The sequence below is a fragment of the Phyllobates terribilis genome, unplaced genomic scaffold, assembly GCF_046119375.1.
Source record: "Phyllobates terribilis strain yellow unplaced genomic scaffold, ASM4611937v1 Scaffold_7__3_contigs__length_470593459, whole genome shotgun sequence".
NCBI classification, from domain to species: domain Eukaryota; kingdom Metazoa; phylum Chordata; class Amphibia; order Anura; family Dendrobatidae; genus Phyllobates; species Phyllobates terribilis.
In genome coordinates, this window is record NW_027362767.1 from 70145506 (window position 1) to 70162650 (window position 17145).

A 17145-nucleotide genomic window follows, 5' to 3' on the forward strand; every position below is an offset into this window, starting at 1 on the left:
TCAAAATGAGGCTCAGTATTGTGTGTGGCCTCCACGTGCCTGTATGACCTCCCTACAACGCCTGGGCATGCTCCTGATGAGGTTGCGGATGGTCTCCTGTGGGATCTCCTCCCAGACCTGGACTAAAGCATCCGCCAACTCCTGGACAGTCTGTGGTGCAACGTGACGTTGGTGGATGGAGCGAGACATGATGTCCCAGATGTGCTCAATCGGATTCAGGTCTGGGGAACGGGCGGGCCAGTCCATAGCTTCAATGCCTTCATCTTGCAGGAACTGCTGACACACTCCAGCCACATGAGGTCTGGCCAACCGCACCAGCATATGGTCTCACAAGGGGTCTGAGGATCTCATCTCGGTACCTAATGGCAGTGAGGCTACCTCTGGCGAGCACATGGAGGGCTGTGCGACCCTCCAAAGAAATTCCACCCCACACCATTACTGACCCACTGCCAAACCGGTCATGCTGAAGGATGTTGTAGGCAGCAGATCGCTCTCCACGGCGTCTCCAGACTCTGTTACGTTTGTCACATGTGCTCAGTGTGAACCTGCTTTCATCTGTGAAGAGCACAGTGCGCCAGTGGCGACTTTGCCAATCCTGGTGTTCTGTGGCAAATGCAAAGCGTCCTTCACGGTGTTGGGCTGTGAGCACAACCCCCATCTGTGCACATCGGGCCCTTATACAACCCTCATGTTTCTACCTGCTTGTGCAGACACATGCACATTTGTGGCCTGCTGGAGGTCATTTTGCAGGGCTCTGGCAGTGCTCCTCCTGTTCCTCCTTGCACAAAGGAGGAGACAACGGTCCTGATGCTGGGTTGTTGCCCTCCTATGGCTCCCTCCACATCTCCTGGTATCTGCTCCATGCTCTGGACACTGTGCTGACAGACACAGCTACCCTTCTAGCCACAGCTGGCATTGATGTGCCATCCTGGATGAACTGCACTACCTGAGCAACTTCTGTGGGTTGTACTGTAGACACCGCCTCATGCTACTGTACCTCTAGGGGTGAGAGCAATGGCAAAATGAAAAAGTGACCAAAACAACAGCCAAAAAGAATGAGAACAGAGAAATGGTCTGTGGTCACCACCTGCAGAACCACTTCTCTATAGGGGGTATCTTGGTAATTGCCGATCATTTCTACCAGTTGTCTGTTCCATTTGCACAACAGCATGTGAAATTGATTGTCAATCAGTGTTGCTTCCTAAGTGGACAGTTTGATTTCACAGAAGTGTGACTGACTTGGAGTTATATTCTGTTGTTTAAGTGTTCCCTTTATTTTTTTGAGCAGTGTATATGGTTAGGGCTACACTGTCATGTGTTGCAAAGTGACTTTGCATCTAAGGATTTCCTACGGTGTCGCTTTGTGAGCTTCTGTGACACCATGCTACAAATGTTTCCAAAAGTGTTGGATTTTTTGTCGCTGACCATAAGTGACTCACCTGCCTTAGACTTCAATTCAAGTTGCACAGGATTTGTTGAGCGACCGCAAGTTGTGCACATTTTTTTTTTTTTTGGGCTGCACAACTTGTCTGAAAATTGCTGTTGCGGGACATCTGTTGCCGTGTAGCGCTAACATAACTAGCAACTTTTGTAGTGAAATCTCTGCTTATTCAGGGCTTAAGAGTCCAGTAGGCGGTCCTAATCATTGCCTGATAGGTATCTGTGTATACATTCCCACTGAGAAATGACTGGCAACTACTGAGTGGCACCACCCACTGGACTCCTAACCCAGAATTAACATTAATTCCAATTAAATAAGTTGCAAAAACTCTATATAAATCGGCTCTATAACGTGTTCCCAGAAGATTGGACAGCATTTTCATTGCAACAGGCTTCCTTTCAAATCCTGTCTCAGTCTGAGCAACCATGTTGGACACAACCTTTGGACAAAAGTGGCGCTGTTTCTGACTGACAACTACTATCAGCAATTTCTTTTAAAGTGTACCTCCGCTCTTATGTCAAAATGTAACAGTAACAAATTCTTATCACCTAGTAATAATTAGAATAGTACCGAGTAATAATTAGAATCCGCCCGTCTGTAGGGTGCCGTCCTTGAGAGGTAGAGACAGAGTGCTCTCACAAGGTCCAGCTTGTATAGCGACCGCTCCCGAGGATGAGAGAGACGGACAAAACCAAGAAAGTACGATATCTTCATTAATGTGAAAAGAGGAACCCACCTTAGGAATAAAGGATGGTATCGGAAGTAGGACCAACTTGTCCTGGTGGAACACCAGGTAGCGGGAACAGCAAGAAAGAGCCACGAGTTTGGACACTAGTCTGATTGAGGCAATGGGTACCAGGAAGGTAACCTTCCAGGAAAGGAAGGAGAGAAAGCTCTCGTAGCGGTTCGAATGCCAAAGTCCTGAAGGATGTCCAGGAACAAGTTGAGGTCCCAGGGCTCTACCTGTGGCTGGTAAGAAGGAACATAGTGTGCGACCTCCTGAAGGGAGGTCCTGATCTGAGGACAAGACACCAGATTCTTCTGAAACAGAATGGAAAGCGCCAAGACCTGACCCTTGAGGGTACAGAGGGACAGGCCAGATTCAAGGCCCGACTGCAAAAAGGCCAAAAGGTATGGCAGGTCATAAACCATGAGGGCGGCCTGGTTGGCTTCGCAACAGCGGAAGAAGGCCTCCATGTACGGTGGTAAATGCGAGCCAAAGAAGGCTTCCTCTCCCTGATCATGGCTTGGATAACCTGATCGGAGAAAACAGCGAACCTCAGTGCTGCGGCTTCAACAGCCATGCCATTAAATTGAGCGACTGAGAATTCTGGTGAGAGTGAGGACCATGTGAAAGAAGATTTGGAAGATCCAGAAGGTGCCATGGAGTGTCCATGAGAAGGTTGATTACTTCCAAGTACTATTAACTTCTGGGCCAGTCGGGAGCGACGAGCGCCTTGATCTTCTTGACCAGCTTGGGGATCAGCGGCAGAAGAGGAAAAGGGTATGGGAGGGAGAACTGTGACCAGGGGATCGCCAGCGTGTTGAAGCGATAGCTAGGGGATTGCATGATTTATATACAAACTGGGGAACCTTGTGGTTCAATCTGGACGCCATCAAATTGACGTCGGGAGTTCCCCATCTGAGGCAGATCTTGTTGAAGACTGACGGCTTTAGGGACCATTCGCCCACGGCGAAGCCCTCTCGGCTGAGAAAGTCACCGGCCCAGTTGTTCACAGGGATGTGTACTTTTGAGATTGCTGGCACGTTCCGTTCGGCCCATGACAAGATCTGAGACACTTACGACATCCCCACTCAACTTCAAATTCCTCTTTGGTGGTTAATGTATGCCACTGCCGTGGCACTGTCGGGTTGGGCTCGGATCAGACGGCCAGACAGAAGGTCCTGCCAGTAAAGAAGAACCAAGAAGGTTGCAGAGTTCCAGATTGTGCTAGGACCTTCCAACACATTGGCAGAAACGATCTTCCGTGACTGTTGAAGACGAGTGGGGATCTGACTTCTCTCAGGCAGGAAAATGTTTGTTTTTAAGAGATCCCTTGTATCGGCGCTTTCAAATAAGACAGACACTCACTACAGACTGTCTCAAGAGAATCATCCTGTTTATTATTAGATGTCATCAGATTATATACCCTTAGTCCTACCCTCTTTTACTATGTAAAATGTAAAGGATTACGTAGATAATATATCTTTGGCAGAACAATTACTTGTCAATGCATCTGGAGGATATTCATGATGTATGATATACCTAACATCCTTTCACACAGATAGTGTCTTGTTTACCACTAACCTTGGGTTAAGGGAGATTTAGGGAGTTTCCTTGAATTGATATGAAGGAAATAAATAGGTATTATGTTCCTTGTGGACAGATTTAGGACAAGTATGATAATGGTAGGCTCTGCTAGCCAACTCCTAAGTGTGTATACAGGTCAATCTTGTAACAAGGGGAGAGCGACTCCACCACTCCAGGGACCTCTTGATCCAGGAAGGAGGAGTGACCAGCCGGTCCAGGAAGCTAGTGGACTTGATAGGAGACAGAGCTTTAGGAGTTGTGTGCGGAACTGAGCGAATGGGACTACTTCCATTGAAGCTACCATTTTGCCCAGTACGCTCATGCACAACCAGAGAGCGCGTGGGGAGGGATCTCACAAAGCGAATCCCACGTAGAAGGGCTGATTTCCTTTATTTGAGCAGAAAAACACTTGCCCGCGCAGTGTCAAACAGCATTCCCAGGAAGACTGTGTTGGGCCGGAGTCAGATGACTTCGAACTTTTCATGATCCAGCAGAGAAGAGAGAGGGTGTCCAGAGTAATCTGCAGACTCTCGCGACATGCTGAGGGGGATGGAGCCTTGATCAGGATGTCATCCAAATAAGGGATAACGAGAATGCCTCTGCTCTGAAGTATGGCCATGACGGTCACCATTACCTTCGTGAAAACTCTGGGTGTTGTGCCTAGGGCAAACGGCAGTTTCGTGAACTGAATGCGAGATTCCTGGACTGTGAAATGGAGTAACCTCTGGTGACGGGGGAAAATGGGTATGTGCAGAAAGGCATCTTGGATGTCGACCAAGCATAGTAACTCCTGGGACTCCATGAAGACCATTACCGAATGAAGGTCTCTATCCTGAAGTGAGGCAGTCGAATGTGTCTTTTCAATAATTTGAGGTCCAAGATGGGATGAACAAAGCCATCCTTCTTTGGGACCACAAACAGATTTAAATAAAAACCCGAAAAATGTTCCTGGGGCGGGAACCGGAATGATGACGCCTGCTTTGTGGACCGAATTGATAGCCTTGAAGCCTGGGACAAGAGGAGGCTTCTTTGAATAGTGGGACTCGAAGAAACAATAGTGTGGAAAATTTTATTTAGTAGCTGTAGGAGACGACGTCCCGGAACCAAGCATTGTCGAATATTGAAAGCCATTCGTCTGGGAACAGAAGGCAGCGGCCGCCCACCCTGAGAGGCTTCCCAGGTGGGGGCGCCCAGTCATGCTGAAGAGAACTTGTTGGAACCTGGTCTGGAGGATCTTCGCTGGTGTCTTTGTGGACGCCAGTAAGGGGCTGCCTTGATGGAGGTTTTCTTCCTTTCCTGGCGGGCCGAAGATTTGTCCTGGCAGATGTTGTTCCGGACTGAGAATTTCTGAAAGGAGCGAAAACTAATCATGCGTCTCTTGGGAGTTTGGCCCTCTGTTGCAGAAAAGTACTTCTCCCCCCCCCCCCCCCCCCCCGTGGCATCCGAAATAATCTTGTCTAGCTCTTTCCAAAAAGCCCTGGAAAGGGAGACTAATGAGAGAATTATTGGATGCTGAGTCTGCCTTCCATGCCTCCAGCCATAAGGCCCTGTGGATCGTGACAATGTTGCCAGCCGCAAGAGCTGAGCAAGCTGCTACGTTGAGAGAAGCCAACACAGGTACTTCACTGTGTGGGCAATCTGGTCCCCTAGATCAGCTAATTCGGCAGTGGAAGCACCCGACAGAACACCATGGCAAAGGAGTTTTGACCAGGCCGAAAGTGACTTGAATGCAGACATTGCGGCGAAGGACGGGAAAGGGCCGATCTCTCAGTGTTGAAGGGCGATTTGGCGATAATCACTGTGTGCCAGAGGGATTCTTCAGTGAGGCCCCATCAGAAAGGGGAAGGTAAGTGTTAAGGGAGAGTTGGAAGATCAGGGGGTCCCCCCTGAGGGAGACTCTGCCTACTTCTTTAGAAGGTCGGACGGGAAAGGACTCAAGACCTCCATGCGTTTTCCTCTCCGAAAGCGCTTTTCCGGGTGCTCTCATTATCTGGTAAAAATTCCATCAAATTCTTTGAGGTTAGTGAAAATCAGTGGAGGGCACTTCATTTTCCTGAAGAATACGGTCTGCTAGGAGGACATCGGTTCTACATCCTTTTCGTTAAGGGTCTGATTAACTGCCAGACTTAAGACTATGCACCATAGCCCACAGAGGCAGAGAGTGTAAGAAAGAACATTGTGGGGATAGGGAGCTGCTCGCAGCTGACAGCGCTTACCCAGGTCCTGGAGCCTATGACTCTTAGAGAACGGCTGGGAACAGTGTCTCAGCAGTCCAGGGTGGTGAGCTGCAGGGTCTGTTAGCCGGAGGATAGGGAGCCACGCAGGATGCAGTGGTTGACGGTCAGCCAGTGGCTAGAAAATGGCGTCGGGAAGGAGAAGAGAAGGAAGCGGCATCAAAAGTGTGCACGTTTGAATGAAAGGAGCGCCCTGATAAACAGCGGTGGGCGTAGGGACACAAGAGAGCCGGCGCATGCGATTAGCAGGCGTGCTGGGGGTGTGGTCTGGCACCCGGAGAAAGTTGGGAATTAAATTTTAGTGTGTGGGCACCAAAGAGAACCAGGGCAGCGCGGGAGCCGCAGCTGGTCTGGAGGGGAAAGACAAGGAGTAAATAGGGAGAAAAACTGCCGTGGAAGGGAAGGGCCCTGCTTTGCAGATCGGTGATGGAAGACAGTCATCAGATGTCTCAGGCGGCTGGAAGATAATGGGTCAGTCTTCCCTCCCTGCAACGTCTGGCTCTGGGGGGCAAGCGGGCAGGGGTATCATGGCGACGACAGTCTGCCGGGGAGCCCCAAACAATGTTGCTGTGTTTGGGTCCTGCCTCATAGACCAGAGAGGATACAGTAATGACAACTCCACACTGTGCTCTCGGTCTCTATGTGGGATGACAGAGTGACAACTCCACTCTGTTGCCCTCACAAGTTGTATCTGAAAAAAAAAAAAAAAAAAAGGGAAATCATTAATAAAAAAACAAAAAACTCCAGTCTCGTGTCTGCCTCCTACTAACATGAATCTTAAAACTGATTAGCTTTGTGCCAGTCGGTGGGGTGTACACTGCTGGGGAGGAGCCAACTTTTTTGCATAGGGTCAGCCTCCTAGTGGCAGCAGCATACACCCATGGTTACCCGTGTCCCCCCAATGAAGCGATAGAGAAATGCCGATCATGAAAATACTTGGCAAACTAAGAAGTTATAATTGCTTTTGGGAAGTTCACTTGATATATTTTACATTAATTGCGTAGTAGGCAACATTATTTTTGTCTTAATAACTGCTACTGCCCAGACGGACCCCCATTTAGAGCCGATGCAGCTTGTCTGGATTTGCTGGCACAGCGGTCATAGCTCTGCTGTGTGCATCAGGCCTCCGCTACAGATTGGAGAACTGCAGCCATAATCAATTCTGCTTCACTATCTTATAGTAGTTACTTATTTTCTAAAAGTGTAGAGCGATCAGACACCGCAGTCCTGCCAGGGTGATGTCCCCGCTCCTTATCTGGTGTAATAAACGCTGCCAGCCTTGTAACGATCAAAATGTGGTTTGTAAGTGGGTGAAAGTGCTATTGTGCAATATGGGTCCGAGGCCAGGATCTCTGGGGCATCACGGGCATTGCCAAGCCTCTACATTTGTTAGGTGAAACAGTTTAATATTTGTTTACTTTTTCTGTCCTTTATACGTTTATTCATTGGTAGATTCTATTTTTTGTTTTTGTACAGGGACCTGCTTTAAAATCCACATCACGAACCGCTTCAAATAGTTTTTTGAATGCATAACCGTGGATAACCGTTTGGAAAAAAAAAAGCTTAAAAAACTGAGTCTTCTCTGAAAACCTCATCACAAACTACTTTAAGAGTATATTCCTAAGAGGTCTTTGTTCCACCGGGGGAGCCGCTGAGGTTTTCTATGCAAAGCTGCGTCAAGAAACACCAGCGGTCTTTTTTCCTGAAGCGGCTTCACTGGTCGACTTTTGTGAATGTTTTTTCCAGTGGCTCCGTCTGCGTCTTTTCTCTATATTTTACACTATAGCGTTGACTCTAAGAATGAGCATGTAACTTCTTTTTAACCGCTTCAGTTTCTGAACCCTGACGTAGATAAAAGAAGTGACACAAGATGTAACATGTGCACAGCAATGTCGCTTTAAACATCGCTGCGCACTGTGCATTCCTTGCGGAACCCACCTGAAAAAGATGTCATCTGCACATACCCTAAATTGTTTTCAAGAAAAATGCACGGCAACAATGTCAGATACACCAAAGGAAATTGTGTGTGAACAAGTTCTCTTGATTTGGTTTTTGGTGTATATTTCCTGCCAAAATCTACATAAAAAAGTGGGGATTACAACACTGCTTGGTAGCATATGGCTAGGATACACGACTAATGTCTATCCTGTGTTAACCCTTCTAAAGTCGACCATACATATAGCCATCAGCAGATTGAGCTATTCCTACTGAACCCACCTGACTCATGCAAATGCACACTCAGAGCGTGCACATATTCTCAGTGGGAGGAAAGGAACAAACTAATGGCAGATGCCTGTTGCAGCAGCTAAGATTGATCAGACATCTATGGGGAGGGAGAAGTGTCAGGACACCCCTATACACATTAGATTAACATCCTATGAACTAATGTGTACGCACAACTTATAACCTTGTGAATCTTACCATGTTTGGATCGTGACCCAAGGAGAAAAGATATGGTTTCTCTTGCAGAACTGCCTGCTGCCACTCCGAGTCTGACACCAGACCAATGTACCAATCGTTATCATACTCTTCCAGATAATTGAGAAGTTCTTTGAAATCTTCAACAGGTCCCAGACTTGCTTTATCAACCATGAGCTTGAAAGTATACCTACAAGATAAAAGTCAAAGACTGGGCAAAGGTGACAGATTATAAGCACGTGTAGTCACAAGGAATAGAAAGTTGCACACCAAAAGCTGTTAAAGGGGGGTTTCCAGCTTCATTAAATCTTCCAGATGACTATGGTATAAAATAACCATAAAAGAAATGCCTCACAGGCCCCCTGCTGCTTCCCATGACGGCGCTTCACTGGTACTCACTGGTTGAAGTACACCGCTGGCTAAACAGAGACCAGTGACTGGCAGCGGTATGGTATTAGTAAGTTAGCCTAGATGAGGAGCGGCATAGCCAAAAACAAGACTAGACCATTGCCCCCGGCCGGCTTTTCTTAGAGTTGCTCCAGGTGATTGACAGGTCTCTAGCTATAAGAGAGACCTGTCAATCAATTGGAGCAGACTAGTCTCATCTCTGGTTCCACCAACCCAGATCTTCTAACTATATATTTTTTGAAGTCCCAGATCCATACCAAGAAAAATATACCTGTCTGCAATCATGTAGCACTTGAAAAGGGAAGCATGAGTCAAGAGACCAGTTCCCTTAAGTATAAAAAAAAATAATGAAATCCCAGATGGAAAGGGAACACCACAAAAGTGAGTCTAGAGACAAGGGTTTTTTGAAACCAGAAAACCCCTTTAAAAAGTGCAATACTTTTACAACCACAATGTCCTTAGATACCTCCCCGGCCACCACACATGTATGGAGCTGTGCTGTTCCAGCATCATACACTGAGCTTCCGGCAGCCGCAGCACCAGGTATCAGCTGAACAATAGGTGGGCCGTGTGTCGGACCCCCATTGATCTGATATTAAAAACCTATCCTAAGTGCAGGTCATCAATATCTTGGTCCATATTAATGAAAGTGATGTCTGTGAAGTATTCATTTTTCTACTTTTATTATGTTGCAACCCTAATAAAAAATAAAAAAAAAAGTAAAAAACAGATTTATTAAAAGGGACAGCATGCAAAATATTATCTTTTGTAGAGCCTTTTTTTCTCCCCTTCTCAAAAGTGCCTATATGTGAAGCAGTAAAATGCTCCAGATGTAATAATGACATGTTTTTTGGTGTAATTTACACTATTATTTTAAGTCAGACTTAGAAAAAAAAAAAAAAAAAAAAAAAGGTCTACTTCTATCAAGAGGTGTCAAATCTACTATGTAGCATCCATTACAGGTGATGGTTTTGGCGCACCTTGTGATGGCCTGGTTTGCCCATAACACTCTGGATTTGCAATGAATTTTTGTAAAATCACCATATAAATGGCATTTTCCATGCATTCCTTACCTAAATGCCTTAAGTGCAAGTTGAAACAGTTCTGGATTTCCAGTCAACCAGTCTAATGACACAGACCAGGGTATACCACCTAAATATGCCCTGAACAGCCAAGCAGAACTGGGGGAAGAGTTTTCCATCCCGAAGAAAGCAAAATAAATAGACGTCAGTCCTTTAATATATTGATCTCTAAGTGATCGGTCTCTTATTCCTTCTTCCAGTAGAACGGAAGGTTTTCCACTAACGTGGTGGAAATCTAACTGAGTCAAAATGAATTCATACCAGTCTGCCGGGAACATCTGCTTCATCTCGGCCATTTTTAATCCAGTTAAGGAACCTAAAATCCAATCCTGAGGTAAGGTGAGAAACTTTGAGTAAGAGGAATTAAATTCCACCATTCTGAAATGTTCAACGCGAGTTGCGTTTCCTATGTCGGTGGCGGGAAAACCAAAGCCCACCACCGAGTAAAGTTTATCCACTGCTACATCTTGCTCTACGTAGGAGTTGACGTGTACGGTCTGCAGACTGCCGGGGATGGAGAACCCATCAGCAGACGCGGTCATGCTTGGTTTGACTCCAGTTTTCTTTGGATGTGGAAGAATTTCAAATATGTCATCGTCGGACCACTCGTCTATGATATCTTCGTTGTAGCTTTCCATGTCCTTCGATGATTCGTTATATTCAACAGGACGGACGTCCATAGATCCTTGCTGTTTTTCGGGCTGGGACGTCACACCAGTCTCCTTTGGTTCCACGTCAGTATTTTCCTGCGCTCGGGACTTTCTGTAGCAGGTTTGTAGAAGCACCCAGAGAAGCACTTTAATGAAATCTTCTTTGAATTGTTTCAAGCTCTCGTGCGAGTCGATTATACCGGACAGGACGTTCCTAGCGTCCGAATATACTCTGACTGGAATGACGGTGCATGGGGTTAAGACGTTCCCGAAATGGTTATTCAGAGCCAGTCGACCAGAATTTTCTGCTTGTTCAAATGCCATTTCAAATACTTCATCTACTCTCCGGGCTTCCGCTGTATGGCAGGAGGTCTCCTGCAGCTCCAGTCCCTATGGCAGAAAAAAAAGGAATCTAAATGTTAATTATTGCTAGAAATTAAAGGGGTTTTATAAAAATTAAGGAAATTAGAAATTTTTAGATTTTTTTTTTAAGGGCTGTAATATCACAGCTCAAGGATGGACACAGATAGAAGAGGGCCCCTGTGCAATACCAGTATATGGGACCACTGCAATCTAATAGTGCACCCCTATTTGGGTCTGTTAACAGAAGTTGCTTTGAAGGTGTTCTTGGACCCCTTACGGCTGCATGGGTTGCACCAATGATATGTTCGCCGTTGTCACAGCCAGTATCTGCTGCAATAGCACAGCTAGTTTGGGAACTTAGGTTCTCAAAAATCTCTTTATGTGTTTCTCCTGTCCTGGAGGACTCAAGCCGTTATCTGAATGGCCTCCAGATATTAAGGTTTTCCCAATCTCAGACATTAGAGCCATAAATATCTGAATGATGTAAGCATCACCTCTGGTGGCTGCATCTATCGTCTCACGCCGCCAGGATGATAGGTGGCTGCACATGCACTTCCCTCTGGAATGACTTCCCGAAAATATCTTAGCGCATGCACTCTCCATTTCCAGAGGTGCTAGACGAGCCCCGTTCTCAATATAAAAGCGGGTCCCAAATGTAAGAGATTTATGGCTTATCTTGGGTAGCAGCAGCACTTGCACCTGTACACTGGCAAACTGCTACTTGCAGCTCGTTTTATTCTTCATTCATTCATTCAGCTGCCTAGTGCCAAACACTAACCTCACACACAGGTTGGGTAATATAAATCTATAGATGTTTCTTAAGATGTGGATGTTGACTGGGTACAAATATAATTGGTTCAAGACATTAAATCAAACTCTAAGTCAGCAATGTAACACAGATGGAGCTTCACGCTGTAAATAAGACTGATGCTTTTGGACTGAAATGAATTATTGCACAACAGAGAATTTCAGCTTACAATACTAATCACAGTCACATGCTAATCTTGGCTCGTTCTAAGTGTCCCCGAGAGCCCTTTTACAGGGGTGTGGGATTTTAGCCCTGTTAGACATTAAAGGATATTGACATCTCTGGGGATCTTTTTTTTAATATGTCAACAGGTCAAAAGTGGGCAGTTTTTTTATTTTAGTGCTGCTGCTTCCCCGAATATTCATGTTTTTTTATTTGTTAAATCCAACATACGGTTTCATGAGCTTTTTCTATTTAATGCTGATTTTTATGGTATGTACATGGGAGCATGCCTCACAGGATCCTCCGGGGGGCGGAGGCATGCCTCACAGGATCCTCCGGGAGGGGGGGGGGCGTGCCTCACAGGATCCTCCGGGAGGGGGGGGGCGTGCCTCACAGGATCCTCCGGGAGGGGGGGGGGCGTGCCTCACAGGATCCTCCGGGAGGGGGGGGGCGTGCCTCACAGGATCCTCCGGGAGGGGGGGGGCGTGCCTCACAGGATCCTCCGGGGGGCGGGGGCGTGCCTCACAGGATCCTCCGGAAGGGGGGGGGGGCGTGCCTCACAGGATCCTCTGGAAGGGGGCGGAGGCATGCCTCACAGGATCCTCCGGGGGGGGGGGGGGGGTTAGAGGTGGGCGTGCCTCAGAGAATCCTCCGGGAGGGGGGGCGTGCCTCACAGGATCCTCCGGGGGGGCGGGGGCGTGCCTCACAGGATCCTCCGGGGGGGCAGAGGGAGGCGTGCCTCACAGGATCCTCCGGGGGGGCAGAGGTGGGCGTGCCTCAGAGGATCCTCCGGGGGGCAGGCGGGGGCGTGCCTCAGAGGATCCTCCGGGGGGCGGGGGCGTGCCTCAGAGGATCCTCCGGGGGGCGGGGGCGTGCCTCAGAGGATCCTCCGGGAGGGGGGGGGGCATGCCTCAGAGGATCCTCCGGGAGGGGGGGCGTGCCTCAGAGGATCCCCTGGGAGGGCGTGCCTCAGAGGATCCCCTGGGAGGGCGTGCCTCAGAGGATCCCCTGGGAGGGGGGGAAGGGCGTGCCTCAGAGGATCCCCTGGGAGGGGGGAAGGGCGTGCCTCAGAGGATCCTCTGGGAGGGGGGGAGGGCGTGCCTCAGAGGATTTTCTGGGACGTGTTGTTGTACTTTGCATTATTAACCTGTGATAACTGCCCCCCCCTATAAAGACCATGAAAATTTGTGCTAAATAAAAAGATCCAAACCTCTGGAACCGTATGGCAAATTTAAAAATAAATATATTGATAACTTAGGCAAGCAGTGTTAATGAAATAATAGCAAAGACTGATCACTTTTGACCTGGTGCCAGGTCCTGTTTAAATACATGTATTTTTGGCTTTAAAGCATTTGTGAAATAAGGTTTTTAACAATTTTGAACCGTTTGGCTTTGACAGCCTCTCTGTATCACCATTACCAACATTGCACTTGTTCCGACTGCAGGGCCTGTAACCCTTATCTCTCCTCTCCTGGACAACTTGCCAGACAATTTACGATAGATTGTAAGCTCTTGCGAGCAGGGCCCTCACTCCTCCTGTGACTGTTGAACTGCTCTACTTTGTACATTCCCCGCTTAATTGTAAAGTGCTGCAGAATAAGTTGGCGCTATAAATAAAATTATTATTATATAGGGTATCTAAAATGGAATATATTGCAGACAAAAAATGAATCGGATGATTCAGTTCTCCCGATGGGTACAAGTCTCACCTAACAGACATTTATAGCATATCCTATGCAATTCCACTTTCAAATGTGCACAGACCCTATAAATACATGTAATAAATCACCTTTATATTAATGCAGCAATAACTATAGCCCCTTTCAAGAATCAGCAGCCATATTAGTCGGTCCTGAAAGCGGCAAAGGAAATGCGACCCTGGATTAACAAGACCTGAAATAAAAAAAAAGTTTTATTATTTACTAACCTATAAAAATGTCTCAGTATAATATATAAATCTCTACACTGTAATGCTCTAAACTTTCCAATTCATGGACTAATAACATTTCTATCAGTTTCAGGACTTAAATTTCCTGTGTCCAGCGCCAAACCTGTACCATCACAACACTCCATATAGGCCTGGGGGGGTCCTGTATCTCCTTGTGAAGACCACCAGTTAGAGTAGGGAGACCATTAGGTCAGGTAATGCTCCTTGGGAAAAGTGTATGTAAATTAGTTCTCCTCCAAGAGGAGGAAAGCTGGCTCTCTACTGCCACCTACTGTAGGTAGCCACAATGCTGGATCCTTTATGAGCCCTGCAACATGACATTTAACTAAACAAAAAAGTCTTCTCCACAGGACACCCATCTGCAGACAGCTGTTCGGGTAATCTTGCCCCTCATCAGTGCAGAGTAGGATACTAAAGTAATTGGCTGGGTGAGAGGTCTTATATGGAGGTCCGTGTAGGAGGGATTGTTTCTCCCTGCTGATCGTAGAATAGGACAAGTGTACAGTACCTGCCGATCGTAGAATAGGACACGGGCACGATACCAGCCGATCGTAGAATAGGACACGAGAACGATACCTGCCGATCGTAGAATACGACACGAGAACGATACCTGCCGATCGTAGAATACGACACGAGAACGATACCTGCCGATCGTAGAATACGACACGAGAACGATACCTGCCCATCGTAGAATACGACACGAGCACGATACCTGCCGATCGTAGAATACGACACGAGCACGATACCTGCCGATCGTAGAATAGGACACGGGCACGATACCAGCCGATCGTAGAATAGGACACGGGCACGATACCAGCCGATCGTAGAATAGGACAGGAGCACGATACCAGCCGATCGTAGAATAGGACACGAGCACGATACCTGCCGATCGTAGAATAGGACACGAGCACGATACCTGCCGATCGTAGAATAGGACACGAGCACGATACCTGCCGATCGTAGAATAGGACACGAGCGAGATCCCTGCCGATCGTAGAATAGGACACGAGAACAATACCTGCCGATCGTAGAATAGGACACGAGAACGATACCTGCCGATCGTAGAATAGGACACGAGAACGATACCTGCCGATCGTAGAATAGGACACGAGCGAGATCCCTGCCGATCGTAGAATAGGACAAGGGCACGATACCTGCCGATCGCAGAATAGGACACGGGCACGATACCAGCCGATCGTAGAATAGGACACGAGCACGATACCTGCCGATCGCAGAATAGGACACGAGAACGATACCTGCCGATCGTAGAATAGGACACGAGAACGATACCTGCCGATCGTAGAATAGGACACGAGAACGATACCTGCCGATCGTAGAATAGGACACGAGAACGATACCTGCCGATCGTAGAATAGGACACGAGCGAGATCCCTGCCGATCGTAGAATAGGACAAGGGCACGATACCTGCCGATCGCAGAATAGGACACGGGCACGATACCAGCCGATCGTAGAATAGGACACGAGCACGATACCTGCCGATCGCAGAATAGGACACGTGTACAGTACCTGCCGATCGTAGAATAGGACACGAGCACGATACCTGCCGATCGCAGAATAGGACACGAGCACGATACCTGCCGATCGTAGAATAGGACACGAGCACGATACCTGCCGATCGCAGAATAGGACACGAGCGAGATCCCTGCCGATCGTAGAATAGGACACGGGCACGATACCAGCCGATCGCGCTTGCATCCTGGTGAGTATCTGTTTATACAATGTTATGAGCACTGCATACAAGTTCCCGAAAAAAGTATTTTATAGCTGCACCAAGAATTCATAGACACTGCTGCAGGTACTCTCTGGTGTGCTGGTGCACTAAGAAGGTAGCAACCAATCTATTTCCCACTACATGCCGTGTAAAAGAAAATCTGTTTCCAGGTAAAAGCATTACACCATCCACCTTCGTTTGCTCCCATGTAACATTGCTTTATGTGTGACGAGAGTGCCATGTGTAACATTATCCATCAGGCTGCCATTCCTCACATTGAGAACATGACTGGAAATACGAGAGTAGTGTTTCTGCCGGATTGTCATGCTTCCCTCGTGTGCTGTGGCAACACACCATGGAAACGTCAGTAAACCATTAAGAAAACAAAGGAATATAAAAGCAGTACTCTTTCATCAAACACCAGGGTGTAGGCCAGAGACCATTTTTAATTTTGCAACTATAGCTTCAAACACAAACTATTTAAAAGAAGATTTCGACATATAATGACATGTTTGCGAGTCGTTCTCTTACTGACAAGTTGTTAAAAAGTTCATTCAGGCATTTATTAGCCTAGCCCTTGGCTAATGACTGCCATCACCATTCCCACAAAGGTCTTGCCTTTCTGGGAAAACAGAATAACAAACCCTATAGGACGGGATCATCATCTCCTATTGGGGCGTATCAAAATAAATAAGTGGCATCACAACCACTTATCCATAGCAGAAAGTTGCAGTGAATCAAATGTCTCGAGGACCTGTGGCATCAACATTACACAAACGTACCAATAAAAGACATGCAATGCTTCAGGGGAAGTGACCACTGGCTGAGATATAAAAGGCAACCACAATTACGCTGGTATAATAAGAAGGACAAGCTCTTTAACATTGTCAGTTTTGGAAACCGTAGAAGAAATAGACAAGAATAAGACTTAAGTTGATTTCTGTTAATTTAGGTTGAAACATCTTGTTATACTAAACAATGACAAGTATAATAACCTTGTAATACAATGTATTTTGTATGTGTGCAAAATTAGTATCAATATACACAATATTTTTTTCTCCATTCCATGTGTGTTGCAAGGCCAAAAAAAATGCTTGGAAATTAAAATTTAAAGCCCTTTTACATAAGCCGATTTCTGCCCGTAAACAAACTGGTTAGTGCTCGTTTATGGCTCCATTCACACAAGCCAACAAAACTTGATGGGGACAGAATGATGGTTAAAGGGGTTAGCCAAGCCTTTGGTTACTTTTTTCTCTGTGGGGCAAAAAAAAAAAAAAAAAAAAAAAAAACTTGCTGGCAGGTAGTTTCTAACTACCTGTCTGTTTTGCGACGATTTATTTTGGCTTAGAAAAGTCTCCTACCACCGATTCTCCTGCTTCCGGTGACATCACATCGAAAGAGCAGCTTCTTCTCTCTTCCGGCCTGCTCTGTCAACGGAGCAGCTTCTTCTCTCTTCCGGCCTGCTCTGTCAACGGAGCAGCTTCTTCTCTCTTCCGGCCTGCTCTGTCAACGGAGCAGCTTCTTCTCTCTTCCGGCCTGCTCTGTCAACGGAGCAGCTTCTTCTCTCTTCCGGCCTGCTCTGTCAAC

At 47.0% G+C, this 17145-nt stretch overlaps 1 protein-coding gene across 5 annotated transcripts in view; it reads right to left on the reverse strand.

Annotated features, from left to right (window-relative positions):
* Positions 1-17145, reverse strand: part of PCNX4 (pecanex 4) — a 42963-nt gene that overhangs the window by 1487 nt on the left and 24331 nt on the right. For all 5 annotated transcript variants that reach the window (XM_073638731.1, XM_073638727.1, XM_073638728.1 and 2 more), the window contains 3 exons: positions 13667-13770; positions 9886-10934; positions 8408-8594 (listed from right to left, as the gene is read on the reverse strand). In XM_073638731.1, coding sequence (XP_073494832.1) covers positions 8408-8594; positions 9886-10934; positions 13667-13770 — 1340 coding nt within the window. The remainder of the gene's footprint in view (positions 1-8407; positions 8595-9885; positions 10935-13666; positions 13771-17145) is intronic.